This window comes from Drosophila yakuba, chromosome 2L (genome assembly GCF_016746365.2).
Source record: "Drosophila yakuba strain Tai18E2 chromosome 2L, Prin_Dyak_Tai18E2_2.1, whole genome shotgun sequence".
NCBI classification, from domain to species: Eukaryota; Metazoa; Arthropoda; class Insecta; order Diptera; family Drosophilidae; genus Drosophila; species Drosophila yakuba.
The window spans coordinates 1,371,338-1,394,099 of NC_052527.2; the positions used below are offsets into that span (position 1 = coordinate 1,371,338).

Below are 22,762 nucleotides of genomic sequence, written 5' to 3' on the forward strand. Positions count from 1 at the left end.
GTTCGCCCATGTCGACATCGGTCACACACATGGACTCGCGGACTCAGGCAAACACCTTGCAGTGCCACCCCTTCACCCAGGCACTTTGGCCATAATCTTTCCTTTTTATCGCGGATCTGGAGTCACAGGACATGGATTCAAGGCTACACTTTAAAATCACCTATCAGTGGAATGCAGATATAAATATTATTGACCGATACTCGGTGAATTCATCTACAGCTTACTTTCTGGCATGCTTCATATCCCCAAATTAATCTATAAGGAGGTATTCCTTTTTTTTTGAGTGTACGCCACAACAAGCTGGTTGTTGTCCCCATTCGGCTCCATCGACTACTGTGTACTGTGTACTGTGTGTATGGGTATACTTCCTGCACATGCCGCACGCCGCCGCCGCAAACTTGCGGCACTGAGCCCTGTTCTCACTTCCGGCTTCCGGTTTGCCCCAGCAAGTTGCCTCGGCTAGTTCGGTTACCGCTGCCGTTAACTTGTTTTGATTTTTTAATGGCTCGCCCATGTCGGCGACAGCGAGCAGAGCATTTAAGCTTATGGCTTCATAGCTTAAAGCCCGAAACTTGAAAGGTGCCAGTTGTACGCGGCCAATTCGCGGAGTGCTGCAATAATGTACATTTTTCACAATTCCTCGAGTGACTTTTGTCAAATAAGCGAACAACAGAGTCGTGAATGATACTCGCCGCTTGTATGTAAGGTCTGAGTCTGGGCTTTTGTCATGCAAATTGTTGAGGAAGCAAGTCGGGTTGTCGACGGTGAAGTTGATTGCTCATGAAGTGAAATTAAAAGCAAACAATGCAAGGGACTTCGACTTGTGACGCCAAATACTCTATAAACGCTTTAGTATAATCACTTTCGACAGAGAACAAGTGAGAGAGCTTCTTTGAATATACTTGTAACTGAAATAAATCACAAGCCTAAGATTTATGAGAGATTTAATTTGTATGGGAAAGCTCAGATGTTGATATTGCCAAGTAGGGGATAACCCGAATCGGGGAAGAACCTAAGGCGGCGTGGCTTACCTTCCAGCCCATTTCCCCATTACCTCCATTAACCATTTTCGTGTTGTTCGCATGCAACTCTGGTTAAAAACAAAAGAGCTGCCAACAGGCAAGAAAAGCCACCGAGGAGTGGGAAAGTGTGGCAAGTGGGGAAAAAGGGAAATGGCCAAAGAAATACAGTTGACGTTAAAGGGGAAGCACACACGACGAGTCGAGTCAGAAAACTTTTGTTCGCATTGTTCCCCTGGCTATTGTTGTTGCCACTGGGTTTTCCTTTCGCTGTTACTGTTGCTGTTGCTGTAATTGCGGCTGAGAAGGAGTTGGCCAAGTCGAGGGTCCTGCGCAGAGTCGTCGATTTTAATTACGTATGCAATTTATTTATTACCTTCGCCCGGAAATATTGTGCAATTGTGTTGCTCTTGCCCGCTGCGGATGTGGCGCTGAGGGCGGGCAGGAAAAGGGGGCGTGGCACGGCGAAGATTCAACGTGCGGTTATGAAGTTACTTTTCATTTTCACAAGTGAGTGCTGTCAGAAAATGCAGTGCAGGCACAAAGTGCTGCATGCCAGGGATGTCAGGGATGCAACTTATTGGTTTAAGCAGGGCAGGGATTTCTTCCAGGGCGTGACTATAAGAAGTCGTGATTCTTAACAGATTTGAATACCCTTACAGCTGAAAATACAATGGAATCATTTCTCATTTCCGGCCTGCGCCATATGTATTACTAAATTTGTGATAAATGATTTGGCTAAATGTGAGTTAGGTTCCCATAGCGGAAGTGGAAAATCCCGCATTCAAGCCCCTGCAAACCCACTATAAATTAGATTACCAAGCTCGGAAAAGTCCAGCCCAAAGAACCGTGAACATTAGCATGGCGTGTGTCCAATAAATTAGCGTTTTCATTAGGAAAACAAGAGAAATTTGTTCACAATGTTGTCGTTCTTTGGGGCTGAGGAACACACACACACATACCATACATATACCTCGAACCCGTTCAAAATTGGTTGCATTACTTGATTAGTGTCCGCGCAGCGCTGTTATTAAAATTCAATCTAAAATTTTAGCCCTGCATGGGAAGTCCCGTGATTGCATGTCTAATTTGCACTGTGGATTGGGAAAAAGGAGCAGCGGGAAATTAACGAACTTCATATTAAGTGCAAATTCCGGCCTCCAACTCGTGTCATGCGATTCTGATTTGAAGCTCGAAGTCGTTAGGCTTTTCCATCCACTCTACGTAATGCCATTTGCATGTTGGTCACGTGACCGATGGAGGGACAGTAGGGGAAGTCCCTATTTTAGGGCGGTACTTAGGAATAAATCCGAGGATTGCACTATGGGAAATTTTGACCCCCTTCTCTGGCCAAAACCCATTTTCTGAAATTCGGAATATTACAATAATATTTAGTGTACGCATTCATTATAGACCAATCTTTAGTGCTGCATACCAGAAACTTTAATAGATGGCGCCACAACAAAGAAATAAGCTGTTAAAAACAGCTGTTGCGCGTACACCAATCGATTGGTCGGAAATAGTCAATGCGCTAAAGATTTTCATGAATTAATATATTATAGCTAGTGGGACACACTTGCTTGATTATATATATTATAGTTTTGTATTCATGCTCTGTGACCATATATTATGTAGTTACACTTTAAATTATTCCGGCCATTCATCCATAAACAAGAATTAAAACATTATAAATGCCATTGCCCATATTTGATGATAGCTTCAATATATTCATGAGCTATTAACAACAAAATATTAGAAAAATGCTCGTAGGTAAGTTGGTTTTATTTGTAAAACTAAAAACCGATATCATTCGTCGCTCTTTTGAATAACCCTCTTTAGGTTAGTTTAGTGTGGCATATACGTCGACAGTAGCACGTTTAATATCGTAAGCAAACCAGTCCGTGTGGAATAGGTAATCCCCATGTGGAACTGGAAGAACGTCTGTTACTTGCGTATTTATATGAGATATAGGAACTTTATCCAAAATGACATCGTGCTGCAAAAGGAAAAAATTTCGTAGAAGAAGCTTGCTACTATAATTAGTAGCCTACATTATTCAGACTCACGTCGTAGGGGCAGGAATGATTTAAGTTGGAGAAATCCTTAAAGAAGTTGAAAAAGTAAGACACAACAGGATTCGATTTTTTGTTGTTAAAAAACCTGCAGCCATCTACTGTTAAGTTATACAGAAAGGGTTTATAGCCATTTAGTCTCTGGAATGTTGCTACATTGACCTGAAACGTATTATTATATGACCTCAATATGTTTTATTATGCTACTCATACGTACTTTTACTTTGGCAACGGGTGTCTTTAGCAATTTCACTTTTATGGAAAGGTATTTGTATGTACGATTAATTGATTTTAGAAAGCAATAGTCAAAGACGGCAAACTCTGGATCGAATGTGTTGCACTTAACGTTGGTAAACTCCAGTTTGCATATAGCCTAAAAAGGGTTTTAATTACGTTATTAGTAAGTTGAATATCCAAAATGTACTTACTATATGAATAGAAAACAACATAATACTCAGTTGAACTAGGCGAACAGAAGAATTCATTTTCGACCGCAGCTACGAACAGTTTCGCTGACAATGGCAAAATATATTTAAATCAGAAATTTCAAATAACATATGGTTCTTTTTTAATCGTTTTTTATCTTTACGGCAATTAAACCAAATAACTTCCACTTTTAAACGAAAGTGAGCTATAATCACAGTTGGCTGTAGGCAAGGAAAGAGAGGGAGCACAAAGAGAGAAAAGAGAGAGGGATTCGATAACAGTTTGAAGAGAAATGCAAGTTTGACAGCTCGAAAAAGAAGACAATCGTAGCAAGCGTCAGTTTGACATAGCCATCGAAATCGAAAGCGGCAGCTCACAAAAAATTAGCATCGAACAGAGCAAGAGCCGCATAGCAAGAGCCCCCCAAGTGAGTCAGCAAAAATCGAATAGTAACCAAAGGTAATAGTTGCAAGGGTAGCGCAGCAAAGCTTTTCCGCAGATAACCAGCAAGAGGGATAATCTAATCGAATCCAGTCCAGTAGTCACGATGTCGGATCGTAAGGCGGTGATCAAGAATGCGGACATGAGCGAGGAGATGCAGCAGGACGCTGTCGACTGCGCCACCCAGGCACTGGAGAAGTACAACATCGAGAAGGACATCGCCGCCTTCATCAAGAAGGAGTTCGACAAGAAGTACAACCCCACCTGGCACTGCATCGTCGGCCGCAACTTCGGCTCCTATGTGACCCACGAGACGCGCCACTTCATCTACTTCTACCTCGGCCAGGTGGCCATTCTGCTCTTCAAGAGCGGCTAACCACGAGCGAACCACGACGCCTGGAATCCTGGGAGCACGGGAACCTGGGACTCCCAATGCCAGGACGCCCATCGATGTTTTCCGGAGGAGGTCGCCGAACACTTTTGTTCCTTGAATTGTCAACTCGCACACATAAACACTAACACGTGCCCTCTCACACACACACACTCACACACGCACACTTATTACCGCACACTCATTACCGCACACTCACACACGCACACTGGCACACGCACACTCGCACACTTACACACTGACACAAGCACACTCACACATGCCCACTAGGCGTAGCGTTGATACGTTTTGCCCAAATTCCAAACACTTCGCTGTGCTGACTTAACCTTAAACACTTTGATGCCAATTAAATTGAATGCTGGTCCTCAGTGCACTGCTTATGAATGCGGGGGGGAGGGGATTTCAGGCTTAAAGAGCGCTATCGCCGACATTATCCCACATTTCCCAGGACATACTCTCTGCTTTTTGGGTTAATTCGTGCATTCATGGTGTCCTTCGGTTCATCAGAAGGCAAACAATGGGAGCACGGAAAGTGCGGGAATCGGGAGTTGCAGCTCCACCTGGCTGTGGGCAAATAAAAATTGCTTAATTAAGTTAATTAAAATATTGTCGCTGTCCGTGGAGCTTCCATGTGCTGGCGGCGTTGGCAGTGGCATTTATGCGTTTTTATTATCACTGCGATTGGCCAATTTCGGACAGGACGTCGTTCGGGTAATTATGCCAGCTCACGTCCAGGGCGCCATAATAATCATAAAAATAATATTAATAAAGTTCGCAGCGGGTAGGCATACATATGTGTACATATATGTTTGCGAAATACTTTTACACTTGGCCGACAGACTGAGCGGCATATGAAAATGTTTTTTGTCGAGTGGGTGTTTATAGTTGGTTTGAGCCGCTTTCACAGTTCGACGACTTTTGGCCTTGTCTCTACCCGACTCTTCCGACTTTTCGCCATGTGGCACCCCGTTACCGGTGTTCCACACCATTCCGAGCCATTGCATCCGCATTTCGATGGCAATACAGACCGATTGCTGGGTCAGACAGATTCTCATGCATATTTCATGGCCCGCTGGAACGCGGCAAGTGGCGCACTTGAAGGCCAAAACCGGCCGTCCAATCGAACTGCCTCGCAATCTGGTTTACACCCTTACACCCTTACAGTTAAAGGCCTTATTAATATTTGTAGGTACTTTCGTACTTTAATGCACTTCGACATAAGAGGCAGGGCTCCTACAAAGGTGCCGCTTCCCTGGAAAGTGGCTTCCACTATCCCACCTCTTGACCATCTACATCCTGCGCCCACCTATTTCATTGTCGAAGTGAAGCTCCGGCTCTGTCCAGCTGCTCCTGTGTCTTCCTGCCGGGTCTCTGCCTCCACTGGGCTGAATGAGTGTGGTGCTTTCGCTCCAGGATGAGTTGAGTCTGCGCACTGGGAAAATGAGATTGAGTGGCACTTTTGAAGCGACGAGTGGATAGATGGCGCCAGCGAGAAGTTCAAATCGGGTTCTCGTCGGATTTCTGGTTATTGAAAAGAGCGTTTTTGAAATTATGGTACATTTTGAAGTTTTCTATCTTCTTGTAATTTTAATTTCACCAATAGCTTATCTGCAACTCGAATCGGTATGAAAATATTAGAATATTATCCCAAGGCCATATCGTAGAAAAATATCTGTTGAAGCAGGCTAAGTATTTTGAACATACTACTTCACTTGAATTCAATTGACTGGGTTGCAAGTGCTTAAGTTTCCCCATCATGCCAGTATATTAAAGGACCTTTTTAATGCCATTCCATTTGTGCCCAGCCATCCAACCCAGCAAAGATGATATTACAAATCTGCTGGTACGCTCACCGCTTTGTTTTGTGCCCACATAATTCCAATTTAATCTCGCATAGTCGCATTCGCCATTCACAGCCACCATCAAGTGACTACAAATGAGCAAAACTCTTGACCTTTCTGTGCCCCGGGCGGAAAAAATGAACAAAACTTTTATAAATTACTGTCAGTAGCAGTGACCTCAATATAAAATTGCACAACATAACTTGAACACACACACACACACACACACACACACACCGATGCACAGATACACCAACACACTGACAGCGGAACAATTGCGAGTGCAATAGATACGAGTGTAATTGCATTTCTCTTGGCCGCTAGAAAGCTAGAAAAACCAACTCAGAACCGACCCAAAACCAAGCCAAAACCACAGAAACATACGCACACTGATATGTTCACTTTTTGTGACCTCAGCAGCTATAATTATTGCCATTTTTTGCTGCTCAGGCACACGTATGTACATTGTACAATATTGTACATTGTATATTCATATATGAGCCAGCAAAGCGGGTCAGTCCAAAGTCAACATTAGTTTTATCACAGTCCCCCCCATTCTCCACAATGACAAAAGTCCAAATTAAACACAAACAAGACAGGAGGCGGAGGGCGTGGCGGTGGCCAAAAGCCCAGCACACATTCAGCAAACAATAAAAACCGCATCGTATAAAAAGTCGGGGTAAATTTTCATTAAACAAAAATAAATGTAACGAATTTGTACCAAAAATTCAAATGGGAAGTCACTTTTGAGCGCGGCTGCGAAGTGGATTCACTCTGTAAAATGTTCGCAGGACATAAAGGGATATTTTAAGTAATCGATTTGTTGAAAGGGCTAGTCGATTGGTATATGTGTGTGTAGTAACAAGAAGTTTCAAAGCTAATGTTGTTAAAATTGTACCATTTTGCTCAATAATAATTTTGCATTTTTATTACCTTCAGTCAGTGAATTTCCATAAGTCCATTTCGCTGGATAATCGCGCACATAAACAAAAATAATCTGAAAACAGAAGAAAAAGGGATGGGATCCTCGCTGCGAAAAGCTGGAGTTGCATGCCCCTTCAGGGTTTTTGCTCCTTTTTCGGGTGGTGTGATGGATGAGGCTGCAAGGACCCGCAAGGACACATGCAGAAGCCACCCACTTGGGGAGTCGATTTTTCATTTGGCTTACGTATCATCAACCCGAGCTTGGCTCCTCTCCACTCAACTCCTCTCGTCTTGTCTCGTTTCCCCTTTCTTTTTGGCCACTATCTCCGCCTGACCAACTCCATTGTCGTCAACGAGGCTCTTCGGCTTCATCCTGCCACTTTTCCCATCTCTTACCACTTCTGAGCTCCGGATTTGGGTGTCCATCTAATACCCCTTTGTTGCCATTTGTCGCTTTAAGGCTGAAGGCTTTGCTTCTGCAGATTAACGAAACATGTTGTTCTATACGGGAACAGGGTAAACTGCAGCTGGATTAGGACCAAGTGCATCCCACCGAAGTACTGGGTATCATATGGTCCTATATCGAGCTGCTATTGTCTGCTCCTTTGGATCCGCACAGTACTTTTGTGTGGGCTTTATTTGCGTCATTGTTGCCTGTGATAAATTGTGCGCTTTTCGTTTTGACAGATGTCAGCGTTTGTCTGCCCAATGCGAACCAGAATCAGAAGCAGAAGTCTTTTGGGTGTGTCTAGGCCGGACTGCATGTCCTCGGAGGTTATCGTCCTCGGAGGTTTTCTCATTTTAATTTTCCAATGCCTTTTCAGGCATTCAAGTTCTCGCAACCTTTAACCTCAGCCTGATCTTTGACTTAAGCATAGTTTTTGCAAACATTTCAGACGTGTGTGTTGGTTGTATCTATTTTTTTTTTTGCTGCTCGCAGTCGACTTGTTGACATTTTCAGGCCTGTCACAGGACTGTGAAGTCCTGCGTCTGAGCTCCCCAACCTGTGTGCTGTCAGTCTCTAGGAACCGAGTCCAGGAACTGTGTCCCATGTCCTGGCCCCATGTTCTCGTGTCCGTGTCAGGCGTCACTTTATGCCCCTGACAGCGGCAACAATTTTATTTACTTAATTTGGCTTTAGTTTGTCATTTATTTACTTGTTTGCCGCAACAGCACACCAGTTGGTCAAAGTGTCCACCTCACCAGCTCCACCTCCACCTCCAGCTCCAGCTCCGATTCCTGTTCCATATCTCCACTCCTGGCACCGATCTGGTCCGACTTCTGTTGTTGTCACTTTGACGCCGACGTTGGAGTTGTAGCTAAGGATTTTGATGTTGCTGCTCCTGGTTTCTGTTCCCTTGCATGGGGTATAGTGCAATGCGGATCCACTTGGCTTTGGAACCTCCTACTTACTTTCAAATGGAGCTTCCACTTCCAGTCTTATTGCAGATTCATCCACCCAAACAATGTTTGTCATCAAGTATTATCTTTGAGTCTCCCTTTCGAGCCTTTCGACTTTCCCTTTCGAGGGTATCCCCCATTCGAGTTGCGCATCCAGAAAAGTTCCCCATTTGGTTTTATTTGTAACACGGTGACACATTTTGCTGCCCGCACTTTATTGCATATCGTTGTCGGCTGTTGGCGGAGCGTGGCATTGAATTTTTTATGAAAATTTAGAGCAAGTTGCTTTTTTCCTTGTTTGCCTTTTGCTGCTGTTGCTGCTTTTGCTGCTGTTGCACTTTGGTACCTTAAATATTTATTTCAATCATTTTCGCAAATGGATGGACACCGTGATGGGCGGTGGTACGAAATCCATTCATGGCCGAGGTGAGACCGCCAACTGAAAAGGGGGCGTGGCATTTGGGGGCACTAACATTTGTCATTACACATTAATAGCACACCATTAATCTTTTTCGTGAGCCGCTGGCTGAGAACTGGGAACTGGGGGATGGGGAGCTGGGGGCACAGGCTCGGAATGAATGCCATTCCGGGGTCTGGACCTGAATCTGAACCTGGATCTGGAGCCGAGTCGTCTGTCGCACAAAACCGTTAATTAATGTATGCCATTTAGCTGGAAAATTGCAAAAGGACACATACTCACGTACACAAATTGGTTTAAGGGGCAGAGATGACAGCGTGAAACTAGGAATAACCGAACTATTTTGCAACCGTCACATATGTGATTAAACTGCTTACCTTAACTAAAAAATTGAATTAAATTAATAAAAAAATAATTCAATGCAATTGCGGAATTTTTGAGTTATATTCTATGCACAGCCCTCTGATTTTCTACCCTATTTATTCCCATATTTAATGCCACTTTTACAATGGTTAATAATACTAGAACTAAAGTCACGTTGCCACCACTAGGGCATACGTGTTATGCCAGCCCATCATAATGAGCGGCAATTTAGTGCCCTTTTGAATGGTGGTGGCTGTGGGGTTGAGCCACTGGTCGAGTGGCCTGCGGGGGGAACGGGGATGGGGGATGGGTGGTTGGGCGGTGCGTCGTTGTCGCCACCACAAACAAGCAAAGGCAAAGGCCGCAGTGGCGGGAAAGTGAGAGGGGATTGGGATTGGGATTGGGACTGGGGGACTGGGGATTGCCCAGCAGGTATGCTTGATTAATGCTTTATAACAAGGCTCGCACAAAGCACGCTCTGAATGCACCACCCACGCCCACAGAAACCACAGGATGGCGGTTCACAGCCCTCACCCACACAGCCACCCAACCACCCAGCTCCTGTGTCCTTGCATTTTAACATTAATTTAGCGGAATGCTGGGTGAGACTATGAAAAGCTTTTCAGCATTCGCCGACACATGTTAATCCGCGTCGTGTTGTTGTGCCACCCAAAATCGCAAGAGCACTTGAAACTCTGGAATAATGCGGCTTCGGTAGTCGAATGGCGATGCGATTGGCATGTAATGATGCAAAAATTACATATTGCTTAACAGGAGGTTATCAAAGATTTATCGATCGAAATTGGTTGTAAAAATGTTCAACAATATAATGTTCGTGTAACACTTACTTTTTGTTCCTTTATTTGAAAACTTTACCATTTACTAGCAGTCAGTGGAATTTTTACTGAATTTGAATCTGAGATGCCCCGTGGGTTTTTTCGTTAGCTTAATTAAATTAAGATGTTGCAAAATCGCAGATCTTGTTTGAGCAGCGCTCTTTTGACGCTCGCAATTATTATTATTTTTACTCCTCATGGCACTTTCCATTTTATGCGATTTTCTTTACACTATTTTTGCACTATTTTTTTGCATTTTCAGTTCTGCTGAGCTCTTTGCCCTTGAGTGCTTCCTGTGGCGCCCGTTCATTAGGCAGAAACAGAAGAAAAGCCAGGGAAAAGTTAGAAAAAATAAGGCCAAAAAATGTGTGTAAAGAGTTAAAAGGTTTATTCACTTTGCGCCATCTGACGGTTTTAGCAGTCGTCGTGGGGCTAAACCCGACTTTTGGGGGCAGGAGACACATTTTGCGAGTTGAACATTAAGTAATTATAAGTTGCCAGGCTGAAAGGAGTTGGCTGAAAGTTGCAAGTTGGCATCTGCAACTAGGCAAACATATTGCGTGTCTACACCCTTGTAGACACCGACACACACACACACACACACACACTGTCGCACACTGGCACACACTGCGTATGCGTAATGTGTTGAATAATTAAATTGTCAAACAATTGGCTTTTGGCAGAGAGACACAGAGAGACAGAGCAAAGATGACGGCAAGAAAATGCTGAACGCAACCGGGATTTATTGTCCTGCAGAATGCGAATCCTGTGAATGCAGAGAATGGAAAACGCTTAATCATCTTTAATTGAAAGCACTTGATGAGCTAGTCAAATGCCAATGAACAACGAACACTGAACACTGAACACAGAACAATGGCAAAATTCAGACAATCGGCATTATTTATAATGCTCTTTAATCTCTATCTGAATTTGCATTTGCCGTTTTTCTATGAGTGTGTGCTGGCAAAATCATTGCTCGCTGATAGGATTCAATTTCCTTGTCATGCCGAAAACGTTTTCAATTAAACCGTATTTATTATTCAGCAGATCAAACAGCAGAGCAAACAATTCCCTTTTCAATAGTTAATAATAATGCTAAGTCGGCTTATCGCAGCTCGCAGTTTTATGGATCAATTTCGCTTCAAGCCAAAGTATCAAGAAAAAGGCTTCAATTAATTGGCATTTCATTAACACCAAATAATGAACACGTGCATTTGGCAAATCTTTCAACTGAGCTGTGATTTAATATGTTAAGCCTTTAAGTTGAAATCCCCCTTTCTACTTACTAATTTCTACTGAAGTGCGAATTGCAAAAGCTTTTAGGCAGATTGCCTGGATTTGAATGGATATTTAACCGCAAATCTGCTGAGTTGTTAACTGCGTATGAATTGGCCTGAATGGTTTCAAAAAACAGAGACAAATTATGACTTGATTGCTTTTACTAGTTGTGAAAGCAGCTTCTACGCATATCAACCATTGATTTTACAAAATCCAAACGATTCAATCCAATACAGTAAAATCCGTTGCAATTTCATTTATGCAACCTCCTGACCTTCGCCTTCGCCTTCCTCCTCCTCACCCTCGTCAGCTTCCGCATCCGCAGCAGCTTTCTTCGTGACAGTGGAACTCCGCTGACTTCCTGCGGATTTTTGGGAACCACGTTGACTTGGAGACTTGGACTTTCGAGGAGGTGGTTCCGTGCAGCTGTAGGGCGGCATATTGAACTCCTCCGGGTCGAACTGCTCCAGGGTTTCCAAACGCAAAGTGGCCAGCTCCGACCAGCAGCAGGGCAGATCCTTTTCGGCCAACATCACCACCGGCAGTCGGGCATCCGTCGCGGCTTGGACTCCCTTGGGCGTACCATCGAAGACCAGGGTGCAATCTGGTCCCGCATCTCCCAACCGTCTCATGGCAATTAAGTAGACATCCGGCTCGGGCTTTGAGGCCTTCAAGTCCGCATCATCGGAGCAGATCACCGATGAAAAACTGTCGAAGAAGTCCTCCTTATCGCGGATCTTAGTGCAATACATCGACTCGGAGCACGAGGTGACCAGCCCCAGGCCCATACAGCACTTGCCCAAGTGGGTGACCAGCCGCTCCACTCCGGGCATCAGCGTGGGATTGGCAATCAGGTCGGAGGTTCGCTCGTTCAGCTGGAAGCGAAAGGACTCCCAGCTGACGGGAAGATCGCATTTCCGGCAGATCATCTCGGCCATCTCAGCAGTTTCCATGGGACCACACTGTATCAGAACCGCTTCGGGAACCGACCTATTGTAACTCGAAGCCAGCTCAAGTACAGCCCTCTTGTAGACATGACGGGTGTCTAGATGGGAAGTCTGGTCTAAGTTATATTTGCCATGTGTATGAAGACTATCTTACCGAAAACAGCACTCTCCAGGTCGAAAATGCAGTAGCTGATACCCGGACTACAGCACATGGGTGGACATCGGGAGCATCCTGGCGGAGCCTTGCAAGACTTACAGCACGCACTGCACATGTTTGGGGCAGGACTCTACAAATTTTTCAAAACTCAAATTTTGTTCTACGAATTTTGGCCGAGCACTGACATTTGCCGCTCTGAAAACAAGGTTAACCATTTTGCCAAGAAATCGAAGAGCAAGTTGAATGTGCAAAAACCTTTTGTTTTTATTAACTTATAAAATATGAGTTTTCGTATAAATCTTCTGTAAAATACGACTCATTCTCTTAAATTTAAAATGGACGGCACGGCGGGTGGCAGTGGAGGTGGCGCCTCAGGTTCCGGCTCCGCCTCCTCCTCCGCGGCAGCTGCCTCTGCGGCTCTGGCCCGGATCACAGTCAATCTCTGGCTGAACCTCGTGCGTCGACGACTCCAGCGCCTCTTGGGCGCAGGATCCGTGAACGGTGGCAAGTTGTACATCTCCGGCTCGAAGTCATCCAAGTACTCGAAGCGCAGGGCGGCCAACTCGGACCAGCAGCAAGGCAGGTCCTTTTCGGCCAACATGATGACGGGCAGTCGAGCATCGCTCGCCGCCTGAACTCCCTTGGGAGTGCCATCGAAGACCAGGGTGCAATCCGGTCCAGCATCGCCCAGCCGCGACAGGGCAATCAGATAGACGTCGGGCTCGGGCTTGGGCGCCCTCAACTGCGGATCATCCGCACAGACCACGGTGGAGAAGTTCTCGAAGAAGTCCTCCCTACCGCGGATCTTGGAGCAATAGTTTGCCTCGTTGCTGGACGTGATCAGGCCCAACTCCATGCAGGAGTTGCGCAGGTGCGGCACCAGCCGCTCAATGCCATCCATAAACGGGGGATTTGCAATCAACTGGGAGGTCCTCTCATTGACCTCCTGCCGAAACGATTCCCAACTCATGGGAATATCGAGCTTGCGGCAAAAGAGTTCGGACATCTCCGATGTCGTCATTGGCCCACTCTGGACATGTAAAATATCCGGGATGCTCCTGCCATAACTACGAGCCAGTTCCTTGAGAGCCTTCCGGTAGACGTGGCGAGTATCTGAAAGAACACAGTGAGATTGGCAGTGTGAAAGCCACTTCTTCAGCTCGAATCTCACCAAAAACAGCACTTTCCAGGTCGAAAATGCAGTAGCTGATACCCGGACTGCAGCACGAGGGCGAACAACCCGCACAATCTGGTTGAGATCTGCTAGTCCTGCAGCCGGAAGTGCACATCTTCCTTTTCTACCAGAAGAACTCTAGGACTGGGGAAATTTTTTACGAATTTAAATCAACATTATCTGTATCAAGGTCTAAAGGTAAGAAAATCTACACTAGAAACAATGTTGTCTATATTTCTCATTTCTGACATTAAATTCTCATTGCAAACTACTTAGTATCTTATAGGGGTGGCAATCCAAAATATTGTGGCCTGAAAGTCTCGAGCGATCGCAGCCTCAAGGTGGCCGGAGCACTTGCGTTAATGGATACCAGAGGATCGGGCACCAGGACCACCTGCATGCCAGCGGCCAGAGCAGCCTCCATTCCCACTAAAGACGACTCGAAGACCAGGCACTGGCTCGGCTCCGGCGCATCCTCGAAACGAGAGGCGGTGGTGAGGAAAATATCCGGAGCGGGTTTTCCCAACTTGACCTCCTCGTCGGAGCCGCTCAAAACCACGTGACTGAAGACATCGAAGAGCCTGGAGTGTTGGCGCGTCTTTATCGTAAACGAATCCAGACAGCTGCCACTTCCGATCGCCATGGGAATGTTGAAACTCTTCAGGTGATTCAGCAGTCGCTTCACGCCGGGCATCAGTCGAATGAAACCCATTTTGCCACGACACTGGAGCTCCTGCTGGTTCTCAAACTCCGTCTGGCTGAAGGGCAGATTGAAGGTGTTCACGATGAGAGCGGCCTGCTCGGAGTCCGGCTTGCCCATGCACTTCATCTTCAGATCGAAGCTGTACGTGTGGCCATAGGGTTCCAGGATCTTCTGAACGGATTCCGTTCTCAAACGCTCGCTGTCTATCAGCAGGCCATCGAGTTCGAAAATGCAATGGGTAACTGGCTGAAAATTACACAGCCTGGAACTCGCCTTTCTAGACCCATCTTCCTCGGACATTGTATTGAATGTGTTTAAAGTTTTGAATTTTGTTGAATGTTTTTTATTTTCTAGATAGAATACTTCTAATAATTCTGACAGATTAACTTTGACTGCTGGGTGTTAGCCAAACTCGAACTTGGAGCAGGTGTCAAAGGCTGGGAGACCAAAGAGCTCGGGCTTGAAGTCCGCCATCGACTTGAGTACCTTGGTGGCGCCCTTTCTCTGCGGCTTGGAAACATGTTCAGTGGGAATGAAGATCACCTGGGATCCCGCTGCTATTCCACCTTTTAAGCCCACCGGAGCATCCTCGAATATCAGGCACTTGCTGGGATCTGCGGGCGGATTGAATCGCGAGGCGGCCAGTAGATATATATCCGGTTGGGGCTTTCCTCTGCCCGGTCCCAGTTCCGGATCATCGCCACAGACGACGTGGTGAAAGGCCAGAAATATATCCTTGAAGGACTCGGCCTTCACCTTGAACACCTTTCGATACGAACTTGTGGCTATGCAGAAGGGTATGCGGTATTCGTGCAAGTGTAGAATCAGATCCCTGACCCCCGGCAGCAAATTCACACTTTTCATGTTCCTGTCGATAGCTGCATCGAATCGCTGGCGAAACTCCGCAGCTGAGAGCGGCAGATTGAGATCCTTGACGATTTGGTGGGAAAACGTGCACATCGGCATTCCCATATACTGCGTCTGATCGGCTTTGCTGTACGTCTTGCCAAATGGGGCCAGCAAATCTTGTACCGTTCTGAGGTAGATGCCCTCGCTATCTGAAAAGTTAAAATTATATATTTAATTGAAATCAGTTAAATAGGAGTTTGTTGACTGTGGAACACACCTATCAAGGTGCCATCGCAGTCGAAGATGACATGAGTGACGGGGCAGTAACACTTCTTGGGCGGCATTTCTACGATGGTCTATCGCTGGTCTATGAGCAGCTTTTCATACAACAGCATGCTCCTTAATTTAGAGGACAATTTAGAGGATTTTGGCCAGAATGGTGCCTAATTAATCCAAAAACGAGCTACGAAAATTTGGTACTTCTGTTATGGATATGGATGTCCCCATGAGAATTTTGAAAGACAATTCCAAGAGGTCGTGATTTCATTTTCATATTTTCATTCCTTGCAGGAATGGTTGCACTTTCTTATTTTTATTTCCAGTTCAGTCTAATGCATGCGGCGCACGCCTTTTGGCCAGGACTCGCATGTTGTTGCAAAGTTGCGTAATTGATTAAGCAGTTGGCAGCCAAGCCGCAAGAGACGTTTGCACCAGCGCGTCGCCGAAACTTTGGCTTTGGCCAATACGTGCCACAAAATGTTGGGCTAAAGGGGGAGTGGATGTGGCAGGGTTCTGTGGGTGGTGCATGCAGCATGTGGTGCGAAACTTTCTGCGGTGGGTGGAAGGGTCAAAGGTGAATGCGTCGCGACGCTTGATTTTGGCACGGGTTTAATGGCCATGAGCACCTGGGCTGCATGAAACGAGTTAACGAAATGTTTGTGCATTTTGATAACTTTCAGAGGGAGTTGACAACGGAAATTTATGTTGTAATTTTTAAATAATATAGTTAAAGTGCAAAAGGGTATTAGTTGATTTGAGTGTGAACTGTAAATGTTAATTTCAACTCTTTGCCACAATATTAATTGCTCCTAGCTGAGCAAACGCACTTAGTAGCTCCAGAAGCCACTCCACTGCGAAACTTCGACCATCGCCACTGACTAGACTAGCAAAAGCATGGGGCATTTTATTACCTTTTATTGCAGTCGCAACCATTGACCGTAACGCATTAATGTCCTGTGGCCGCCAAATCGAACCAGAACCAGAAGTTGTGCGATGTCGAATGGCGGATGGCGAATGGCTAACTGGTTCGCTGAGCTTGCATATTTTATGACCAAGTCCAACTTTAATTGGAACAATACCAATAAATGCCAAATGCAGATGGCCCGCAGGGAGAGCCAAAAAGTTTGATGTGCTTTGACCGGGATATCGAAGGACCCACCAACCAGTGCGGAAATCGGCTCAAGGGTACCCATCCACATTCACAGTAGTCACATTCACATTCACATCGATATCTACACTCGCAGTCGCGTTCACACAAAGCCGCAAGGACCGCAAGGATAACAACGGCTTTTGGCCGCCCTCGCTGCAAGTTTGCGGTTTTCGTGGACTGAAATGCAGGCTGGCAGACAAGCAGTCCAGTTAACAATTCAATGAACGCAATTACAGCGCCCAGATTTCAGGTGGCAGGTGGAGAGTCCTCGTTGCCAGGACAGCGATTAGAGACGCGTTCAAATTAAACGTTTGCAACATATTGTTGCTGGTCAGCCAAGTGGGAATTCCCCTAACCAAGCCACAAAAAAAGAAAGCAAATTCATGCAATCCTTTGGTTGAGACCCTGAGTTACTCTATACAATACTTGGCCTACTATTTATTAAGTATACTAGCTGCAAAAAATTGGAAGCTACTCAGACATTTCCTGTGATTGTTATACTCGTACATAAATCTATAAAATATTCCCCAATAAAGGTGCTGAATAAATGGATATCCCTCTACTCATACCGTGTACATAAAAAAAAGGTGAAATACCATAAATGTGGGGCTTCCCAAAATGGCTGGCTGCATAATTTATGCACACAATTCGTCGCTGCATTCGAATGTCCTGCTCCCAGAGTCCTGTTCCCCTCTCCTGGTAGCCACAACAGCTGACGCACAGCGTCCGGAAAATTGTCCGTCCGATTAATTAAAAGGCATTTTATTGACTGGGCGGGGGAGGTGGCCAAATGGCCAAATGGCCAAAAGGGGATCTGCGTGTGTGGGGAAGGGGGAGGGCCACTTTTATCGCCAGTACCTTGCTGACAGCAAATTGCTTTAGCTGATTTGGCATTTTCCATTGAGGAGATGATAAATGAAAGGCGATTGAAGGAGGTGCCAGCATGGATGTGGTGTTAAGTGCAGATAGAACAAAGTAACGTCAATTTCAGGGCATTTTAATGGACGAATTACAGCATCAGAACGGAGTATCGTACGTGAATCAACTTTAGTTGGAGCCAACAATTTCACTCACTACATTGTTCGTGTCTAAATATACAGTCTGCAGAATCCTCAATAAAAATGGAGGCATCTTCAACCAACTCTCTTCAGTGGGGCCTTTTGAAGGCCCTTCCATCAAAGTCCCCAAACTCAGACGGTCCAGTTGCGAGTCCCCGGGCAACCGCAAGGAATACCAAATTGAATAAATAGGGTACGATATAATCTGCAAAGAGTAACCCAATAGCCGGCGGGCAAACCGCAAAAACTGCAAGCACGAATCGTCCTTTGGCACTCAATAAATGCTATCCATCTATGTATGTATGTGCCGAGCAGGCTCAAATGTCAGTCACATATTCCTTCAATCATCAGGACGCTCCGCAGAGCGATTTCCCAAAGGATGCCAGTGCAACAATGTCCTGTTTGGAGGAGGGGTGGGAAGGGCGGTGGGTGTAAAACATGGGCACAAAGTCCAATTTGTTTGTAATGGCATTACTTTGTTTACAAAACAAATTTTGTATGCATAGCGAGTGGCAGTTGCCGGAGAGGGCGGAAAGAGGTGAGTTGGCCGGGGAATCCCACACGACCGATTCCTGGCTCCGATTCCTCGTCTCTGGCAACAAATGCTGCACAAGCAGCTCGAAATGCCGCGGGAGCTGTCGCAGTCTGGGAAACTGGGAAACTGGAAAACAAAAATGGAAGGCGGGCAAATAAAATATAGACATAGATATATACAATGTATATGTTTGTACAGCTTCTAAAAATCGTTGTACCATAAAATTTCCCCAATGGACGCTGGGAGTTTTCGCTCTGCAAGGACAGGACCCTCCTTCGTCCTGCCTTTTCGCTGTTTAATTTTACAATTGTCCTTTTTCCCTATTCCTGTCCAGGGAACGAGATGAGTTGGTGGCCCAGGTTTATCTATGCGCATCCGTTCCAAGTGCGGTTTTGTGATTTATGCTCCTTTCTGTGGGCCAACATTTGTTTTGCTCGCCAAGGCCGAGCAAATAGGGGAGCCTTGGGAGCAAAGAGAGCTCACTTTAAATCACTATGAGATATTAATACATATAGCTTTTAATAAAAATGGAGAAAAATAAGTTCTCAGAACACCATAGATTACTTATAAGCGATAATCGATTGGTTATGCTGATTGAGACTGGCAAGTAACGCTTTTATTTCAAAACAAGCTTACATTGTTCAAGTATCGTGAGGACACGCCTCCTGGGGAACTTTGCTCATGTCACTTATCACCAGACCGGCCTGTTGTCCATAGTACTGAGCCATATGTATCACCTGAACAGTAGGCAATCGTTTTCGCGTCTGGATGACAGCCCAATCTGTGGGTTACAGGACTCGTTTTAGGGTAAAGTCGTTATTATTTACAGCACTGCACTCACGAAAACTGAATATTTTGCTGGCATCGAAGCACATAAATCGTATTGCAAAGTTCACATAATCGGTATCCAGGACATACAACAGAACGCCCTCAGGAAATGCTGCAGAATATATAAAAGTTATACATTTTTTTAATTACTTATTATATAGCACTAAGCTAAGTACTATGTTACCCGAATTTTTTGTGTCCAAAAGGTACCTCCCAAGCTGTGGCTCTACGTTCAGTATTTCCACCTTTCTCATCTTGACAGTGCCAGTTCTGTGAAAATGGCCAATAGAGTAACTTCAAGATAATAGAAATCACTTACTGGTTGCTCAGTTCCCGGGCTACAACAATGAACTTGTCTTCTTCCTCCTCAATGAAGTCCGTAGACTGACACTTTGGCACTCGCAGCGAGAGATTCGGATACATCGAGTGGGTATACCACTTTCCCTTGAATCGCTCCATGTCCAAATCCCCGACTGCAGTCATATTGGGGTTACAGGGGCCATGGAAAGCCCTCATGGCCGTCGAAAACTGATAATGCAGGATTGCAAAGCTTTGGGAGAGTATTAGGTAGGGTATATAATATTCATTTAACTTTTCAGGCTTCACTCACACGAAGATCTTCCATTTGATCATGCTTGAACGTGCTGAGTAGAAATGGCAACTGAATCAGTTAATAATAAGCCAGACCTTATTTGAATCTACTGGATACGGTTTAATGAAAAATAATCAGGATTTTGCGGAGATACGTTACACTTAAAAGTGTGAAAAGAAAGTGGAGCCGTGCATTGAGTCACTTGATCGAGATATACTCAGTTGTATAATGAAACTCTGTACAAACGGCTTTATATTTGATTGATTTTCTTTGTATTTCCATGCAATAACAAGAAGCTTAAACTGAAGCACCAAAGAACATTCAACAATCGATATTTGATCATGACACTTAGTAACTCAGGAAGTTCATAAAAATGTCGTAGAGACGCTCGTAGAGGCGTCGAAGCCACTCTCATGCCTTCTCGATGGCATTCGGCACCGTGGTGGACACAAAGTCATCCACACCGAGGCCATCTTCCCCAGCCAGCCCAGTGCCATTGCCATCCAAGCGGGGACAGTTCCTCTGAACAGTATCGATGAGGAAGGCCTGGGACACATCGTTGTCGTCCAAGATCTTTCTGGCCGCATCAACTACTTCCGCTGAAGGTTCACGCTGACGGGTCAAGATCCAAACAATTTCTGCAATTAAAATAATAATTATCATTCTGTCGTAAGTGCTAGTCACTCTACTTAAGTTGTGACACAGTTGGCATGGAATAGACTAGACTAGACTGCCTAGTAACTTACTGAAATTGGCCAAAGGCGTCACACTGGAGCAGCTGTAGACGACGGCGTAAGACTCGTAATCGGTGCCCAAAACCAGGTAGTTGGCCTTCGTCAATGGCTCTAAAATTTAGTAGATAAGTAAACAAATGTTTGTTGAAGAGAACACTTAAAGTTGGTTAGTTACTCACGCGTCGGGAAAAAGGCCACGGCCAATTGACCGGGTCCAAGGACCTTGGCCTGTCCAGTTACATTCGAGGGTTGCCCGGTGCTTTTTCATCGATTTTTTGATTAAATGGAGTGTTTCAGATTATGACATTGTTTCATACTCACAATCGATTGATAGCCGCATTCACCACCGAAACAGTGCTGTTGTCTACGAGACTGTAGTTGGCATAGATGCACTTCTTGCCGATCTCGAAGGCAAATGGATAGGCGGCGTACTCATACCAAACGCCCATATACTGAAGTATTCAGAAAAATAACAATAAATACAATGTTACAAAATTACGTATAGTTAGGCAAATGGTCACATAATAAGTAATACAAACTGTAGCTGAGGTGTTTACCTACTATTTAAAGTTCTGGGAATATTTTAAGCTAGATTAGATAAGCAAGGTCGATAATTAAAAAATAGTGGGACTCATCAAATAAAAATATTTACCTAGAATGCTGTAACAACAACGCCCTTTATTAATAAGAAACCAAATTCCTTATCTTATTATTAAGTTTTTCGCTACTGTGATCATAGCTCATTTGAACTATCAGTTTCCAGAACTAATGAAGTTTTGAATTGCACTGTGGAGTTTACCTAGTGTGATATATTCCCTTGTTTTTTAACTTTAGCCCGTAATCTACTGAAACTTCATTAGCATGCTCACTTGAACCCGATCGTTTAGACTTCCCCATTCGCAACCCATCGAAATGAGATGATTGACATGCGATGCGAGATGGATCGCCTAAGGTCGGCACTCACCGCTTCCGCGTCGAAGGTGTCCAGTAGCTTCACATCTGGGCACTTGCCGGGAAAGGGCACCTGGCCATGGGCCACCCACACTGCTCCAAATACGAGGGAGATAAGCAGCAACAGGTGCGAGCTGTGGGGATGATTAATGAAGTGTAAATAACTTGGGGAAATAACTGGGAGAAATAACTGGGAGCTAGTGTTCACTAAGTGGCGCTTACCTCGACTGGTGATTGTGATTCATAGTGCAGTTTACTTGGAGATACGCTGGCTAGCCACTGAACTAGGTATCCGTTCTACTTCTGGCTTAGAACTGAGGTTCTACTGCATCTGCATTGTATCTTTTATACGCTGGATGCGAAGCTTTGCTTTTCGCGAGCGAGCGAGCTTTTCGAGTGCGCCGAATCCGATTGCCAAGTGAACAAAAGTGAAATGCAGACGATCTGGATGAAGTATCTGAGCACACTGCTCTCGTTTCAATCGCTAGGCAGCTATGGAAATGCATCCAGATATCACTCACATAATTTCTGTATGCACATCGCGATAATTCGGGTTCGATAAGGGCTTCCGCATGCAAAGCGGAACAATTTACACTGCAATTAGTGGGGGCAGTTAATTAGGAGAGATCGCGGGTGAAAAGTTCAATGTCCTGAACTGGCGAAGTGAAATTAAGTAGTGAGTCAGCAGAAATGCTTCGCTCCACTCGCAAATCAGAATGATTATTTCACTAATTTCATAAGTATTAATCAGAGATATATTATTTAATTTAAAACCATGACATACTTTTTTTATATCTAAATATGCCTTATTATGTTAATTTACTATGCAGTATTATAAATTTTATTACACTATAATTTATATAAATTAATTATTTTACTTAAATATTTTATGTTCGCTAGCACTGCTTATTAAAGTCATAATAAATGGTATAGTGGATGCTAACACTCACAGAGCAGAGCTTTTCCCTTCGTGTGGATTGCGTTTGTGGCGCCATCTATGCCATCTTCCGCCAGCGCCATCTGTTGAGCGCTTTGCCGTCGCTGGTCAAAATGAGTGAATAAATTCGTATTTTTGAGGTTCCTTCAGCGCGTATCCTTCAGCTCGTATCCTTTAGCTCGTTCTCGGACTGGTCAGATGAATTGTTGACAGTGGCGGAATTTCTGCGGTTTTTCTCTTTGCAGCTGGGAAGGAGGAGAATTTAATTTCCCCATATATTATTAAATTAATTAAATGTGAACCACAAATTGAGTTACATGTGCAAAAATGCCCGCAGGACGAACGCTGAAGCGTTTGTGTGGGGCATTTCAGGTGATATATGTTTTGGCAGGGTGGTTTGATAAGTAAGGAAAGCATCATAAGTTCTGCAGAAATCATCGGACACATGAACAGAAATA

The 22,762-nt window shown here is 44.8% G+C and overlaps 8 protein-coding genes across 10 annotated transcripts; 1 reads left to right on the plus strand and 7 right to left on the minus strand.

Moving 5' to 3' along the window:
- Positions 1 to 2,729: 2,729 nt before the first annotated feature.
- LOC6526414 lies at positions 2,730 to 3,740 on the minus strand. The gene is made up of 4 exons (XM_002087497.3): positions 3,520 to 3,740; positions 3,309 to 3,464; positions 3,086 to 3,253; positions 2,730 to 3,015 (listed from the first exon to the last, which is right to left on the minus strand). Exons 1-4 carry the CDS (start codon positions 3,574 to 3,576, stop codon positions 2,860 to 2,862), a joined length of 537 nt encoding a protein of 178 aa, XP_002087533.2. The 5' UTR covers positions 3,577 to 3,740; the 3' UTR covers positions 2,730 to 2,859.
- A 99-nt stretch (positions 3,741 to 3,839) lies between these two features.
- Positions 3,840 to 4,717, plus strand: LOC6526415 (dynein light chain 2, cytoplasmic). 2 transcript variants are annotated; one of them, XM_002087498.3, is made up of 2 exons: positions 3,840 to 3,944; positions 4,001 to 4,717. In XM_002087498.3, the coding sequence occupies exon 2, from the start codon at positions 4,065 to 4,067 to the stop codon at positions 4,332 to 4,334; it is 270 nt and encodes an 89-aa protein (XP_002087534.1). In that variant the 5' UTR covers positions 3,840 to 3,944; positions 4,001 to 4,064; the 3' UTR covers positions 4,335 to 4,717. The 2 variants fall into 2 exon arrangements, with proteins under 2 accessions (XP_002087534.1, XP_015053398.1); XM_015197912.3 differs by having other exon boundaries at positions 3,856 to 3,944; positions 3,996 to 4,717.
- A 6,836-nt stretch (positions 4,718 to 11,553) lies between these two features.
- LOC6526416 (probable pseudouridine-5'-phosphatase) lies at positions 11,554 to 12,711 on the minus strand. 2 transcript variants are annotated; one of them, XM_002087499.4, is made up of 2 exons: positions 12,512 to 12,711; positions 11,554 to 12,455 (listed from the first exon to the last, which is right to left on the minus strand). In XM_002087499.4, exons 1-2 carry the CDS (start codon positions 12,627 to 12,629, stop codon positions 11,668 to 11,670), a joined length of 906 nt encoding a protein of 301 aa, XP_002087535.1. In that variant the 5' UTR covers positions 12,630 to 12,711; the 3' UTR covers positions 11,554 to 11,667. The 2 variants fall into 2 exon arrangements, with proteins under 2 accessions (XP_002087535.1, XP_039226519.1); XM_039370585.1 differs by having other exon boundaries at positions 11,554 to 12,468; positions 12,512 to 12,590.
- Positions 12,712 to 12,753: 42 nt separating this feature from the next.
- On the minus strand, positions 12,754 to 13,817 carry LOC6526417 (probable pseudouridine-5'-phosphatase). Its single transcript, XM_002087500.4, has 2 exons — positions 13,686 to 13,817; positions 12,754 to 13,627 (listed from the first exon to the last, which is right to left on the minus strand). The coding sequence occupies exons 1-2, from the start codon at positions 13,801 to 13,803 to the stop codon at positions 12,831 to 12,833; spliced, it is 915 nt and encodes a 304-aa protein (XP_002087536.1). The 5' UTR covers positions 13,804 to 13,817; the 3' UTR covers positions 12,754 to 12,830.
- Positions 13,818 to 13,897: 80 nt separating this feature from the next.
- On the minus strand, positions 13,898 to 14,704 carry LOC6526418 (probable pseudouridine-5'-phosphatase). Its single transcript, XM_002087501.4, has one exon. The coding sequence runs from the start codon at positions 14,689 to 14,691 to the stop codon at positions 13,969 to 13,971; it is 723 nt and encodes a 240-aa protein (XP_002087537.1). The 5' UTR covers positions 14,692 to 14,704; the 3' UTR covers positions 13,898 to 13,968.
- A 14-nt stretch (positions 14,705 to 14,718) lies between these two features.
- On the minus strand, positions 14,719 to 15,775 carry LOC6526419 (pseudouridine-5'-phosphatase). The gene is made up of 2 exons (XM_002087502.4): positions 15,518 to 15,775; positions 14,719 to 15,449 (listed from the first exon to the last, which is right to left on the minus strand). Exons 1-2 carry the CDS (start codon positions 15,582 to 15,584, stop codon positions 14,794 to 14,796), a joined length of 723 nt encoding a protein of 240 aa, XP_002087538.1. The 5' UTR covers positions 15,585 to 15,775; the 3' UTR covers positions 14,719 to 14,793.
- A 3,072-nt stretch (positions 15,776 to 18,847) lies between these two features.
- LOC6526420 lies at positions 18,848 to 19,856 on the minus strand. The gene is made up of 5 exons (XM_002087503.3): positions 19,701 to 19,856; positions 19,410 to 19,640; positions 19,275 to 19,360; positions 19,104 to 19,202; positions 18,848 to 19,043 (listed from the first exon to the last, which is right to left on the minus strand). The coding sequence occupies exons 1-5, from the start codon at positions 19,721 to 19,723 to the stop codon at positions 18,904 to 18,906; spliced, it is 579 nt and encodes a 192-aa protein (XP_002087539.1). The 5' UTR covers positions 19,724 to 19,856; the 3' UTR covers positions 18,848 to 18,903.
- A 75-nt stretch (positions 19,857 to 19,931) lies between these two features.
- LOC6526421 (apolipoprotein D) lies at positions 19,932 to 21,749 on the minus strand. Its single transcript, XM_002087504.3, has 6 exons — positions 21,590 to 21,749; positions 21,381 to 21,501; positions 20,738 to 20,868; positions 20,596 to 20,675; positions 20,429 to 20,527; positions 19,932 to 20,320 (listed from the first exon to the last, which is right to left on the minus strand). Exons 1-6 carry the CDS (start codon positions 21,610 to 21,612, stop codon positions 20,094 to 20,096), a joined length of 681 nt encoding a protein of 226 aa, XP_002087540.3. The 5' UTR covers positions 21,613 to 21,749; the 3' UTR covers positions 19,932 to 20,093.
- Between the last annotated feature and the right edge of the window lie 1,013 nt (positions 21,750 to 22,762).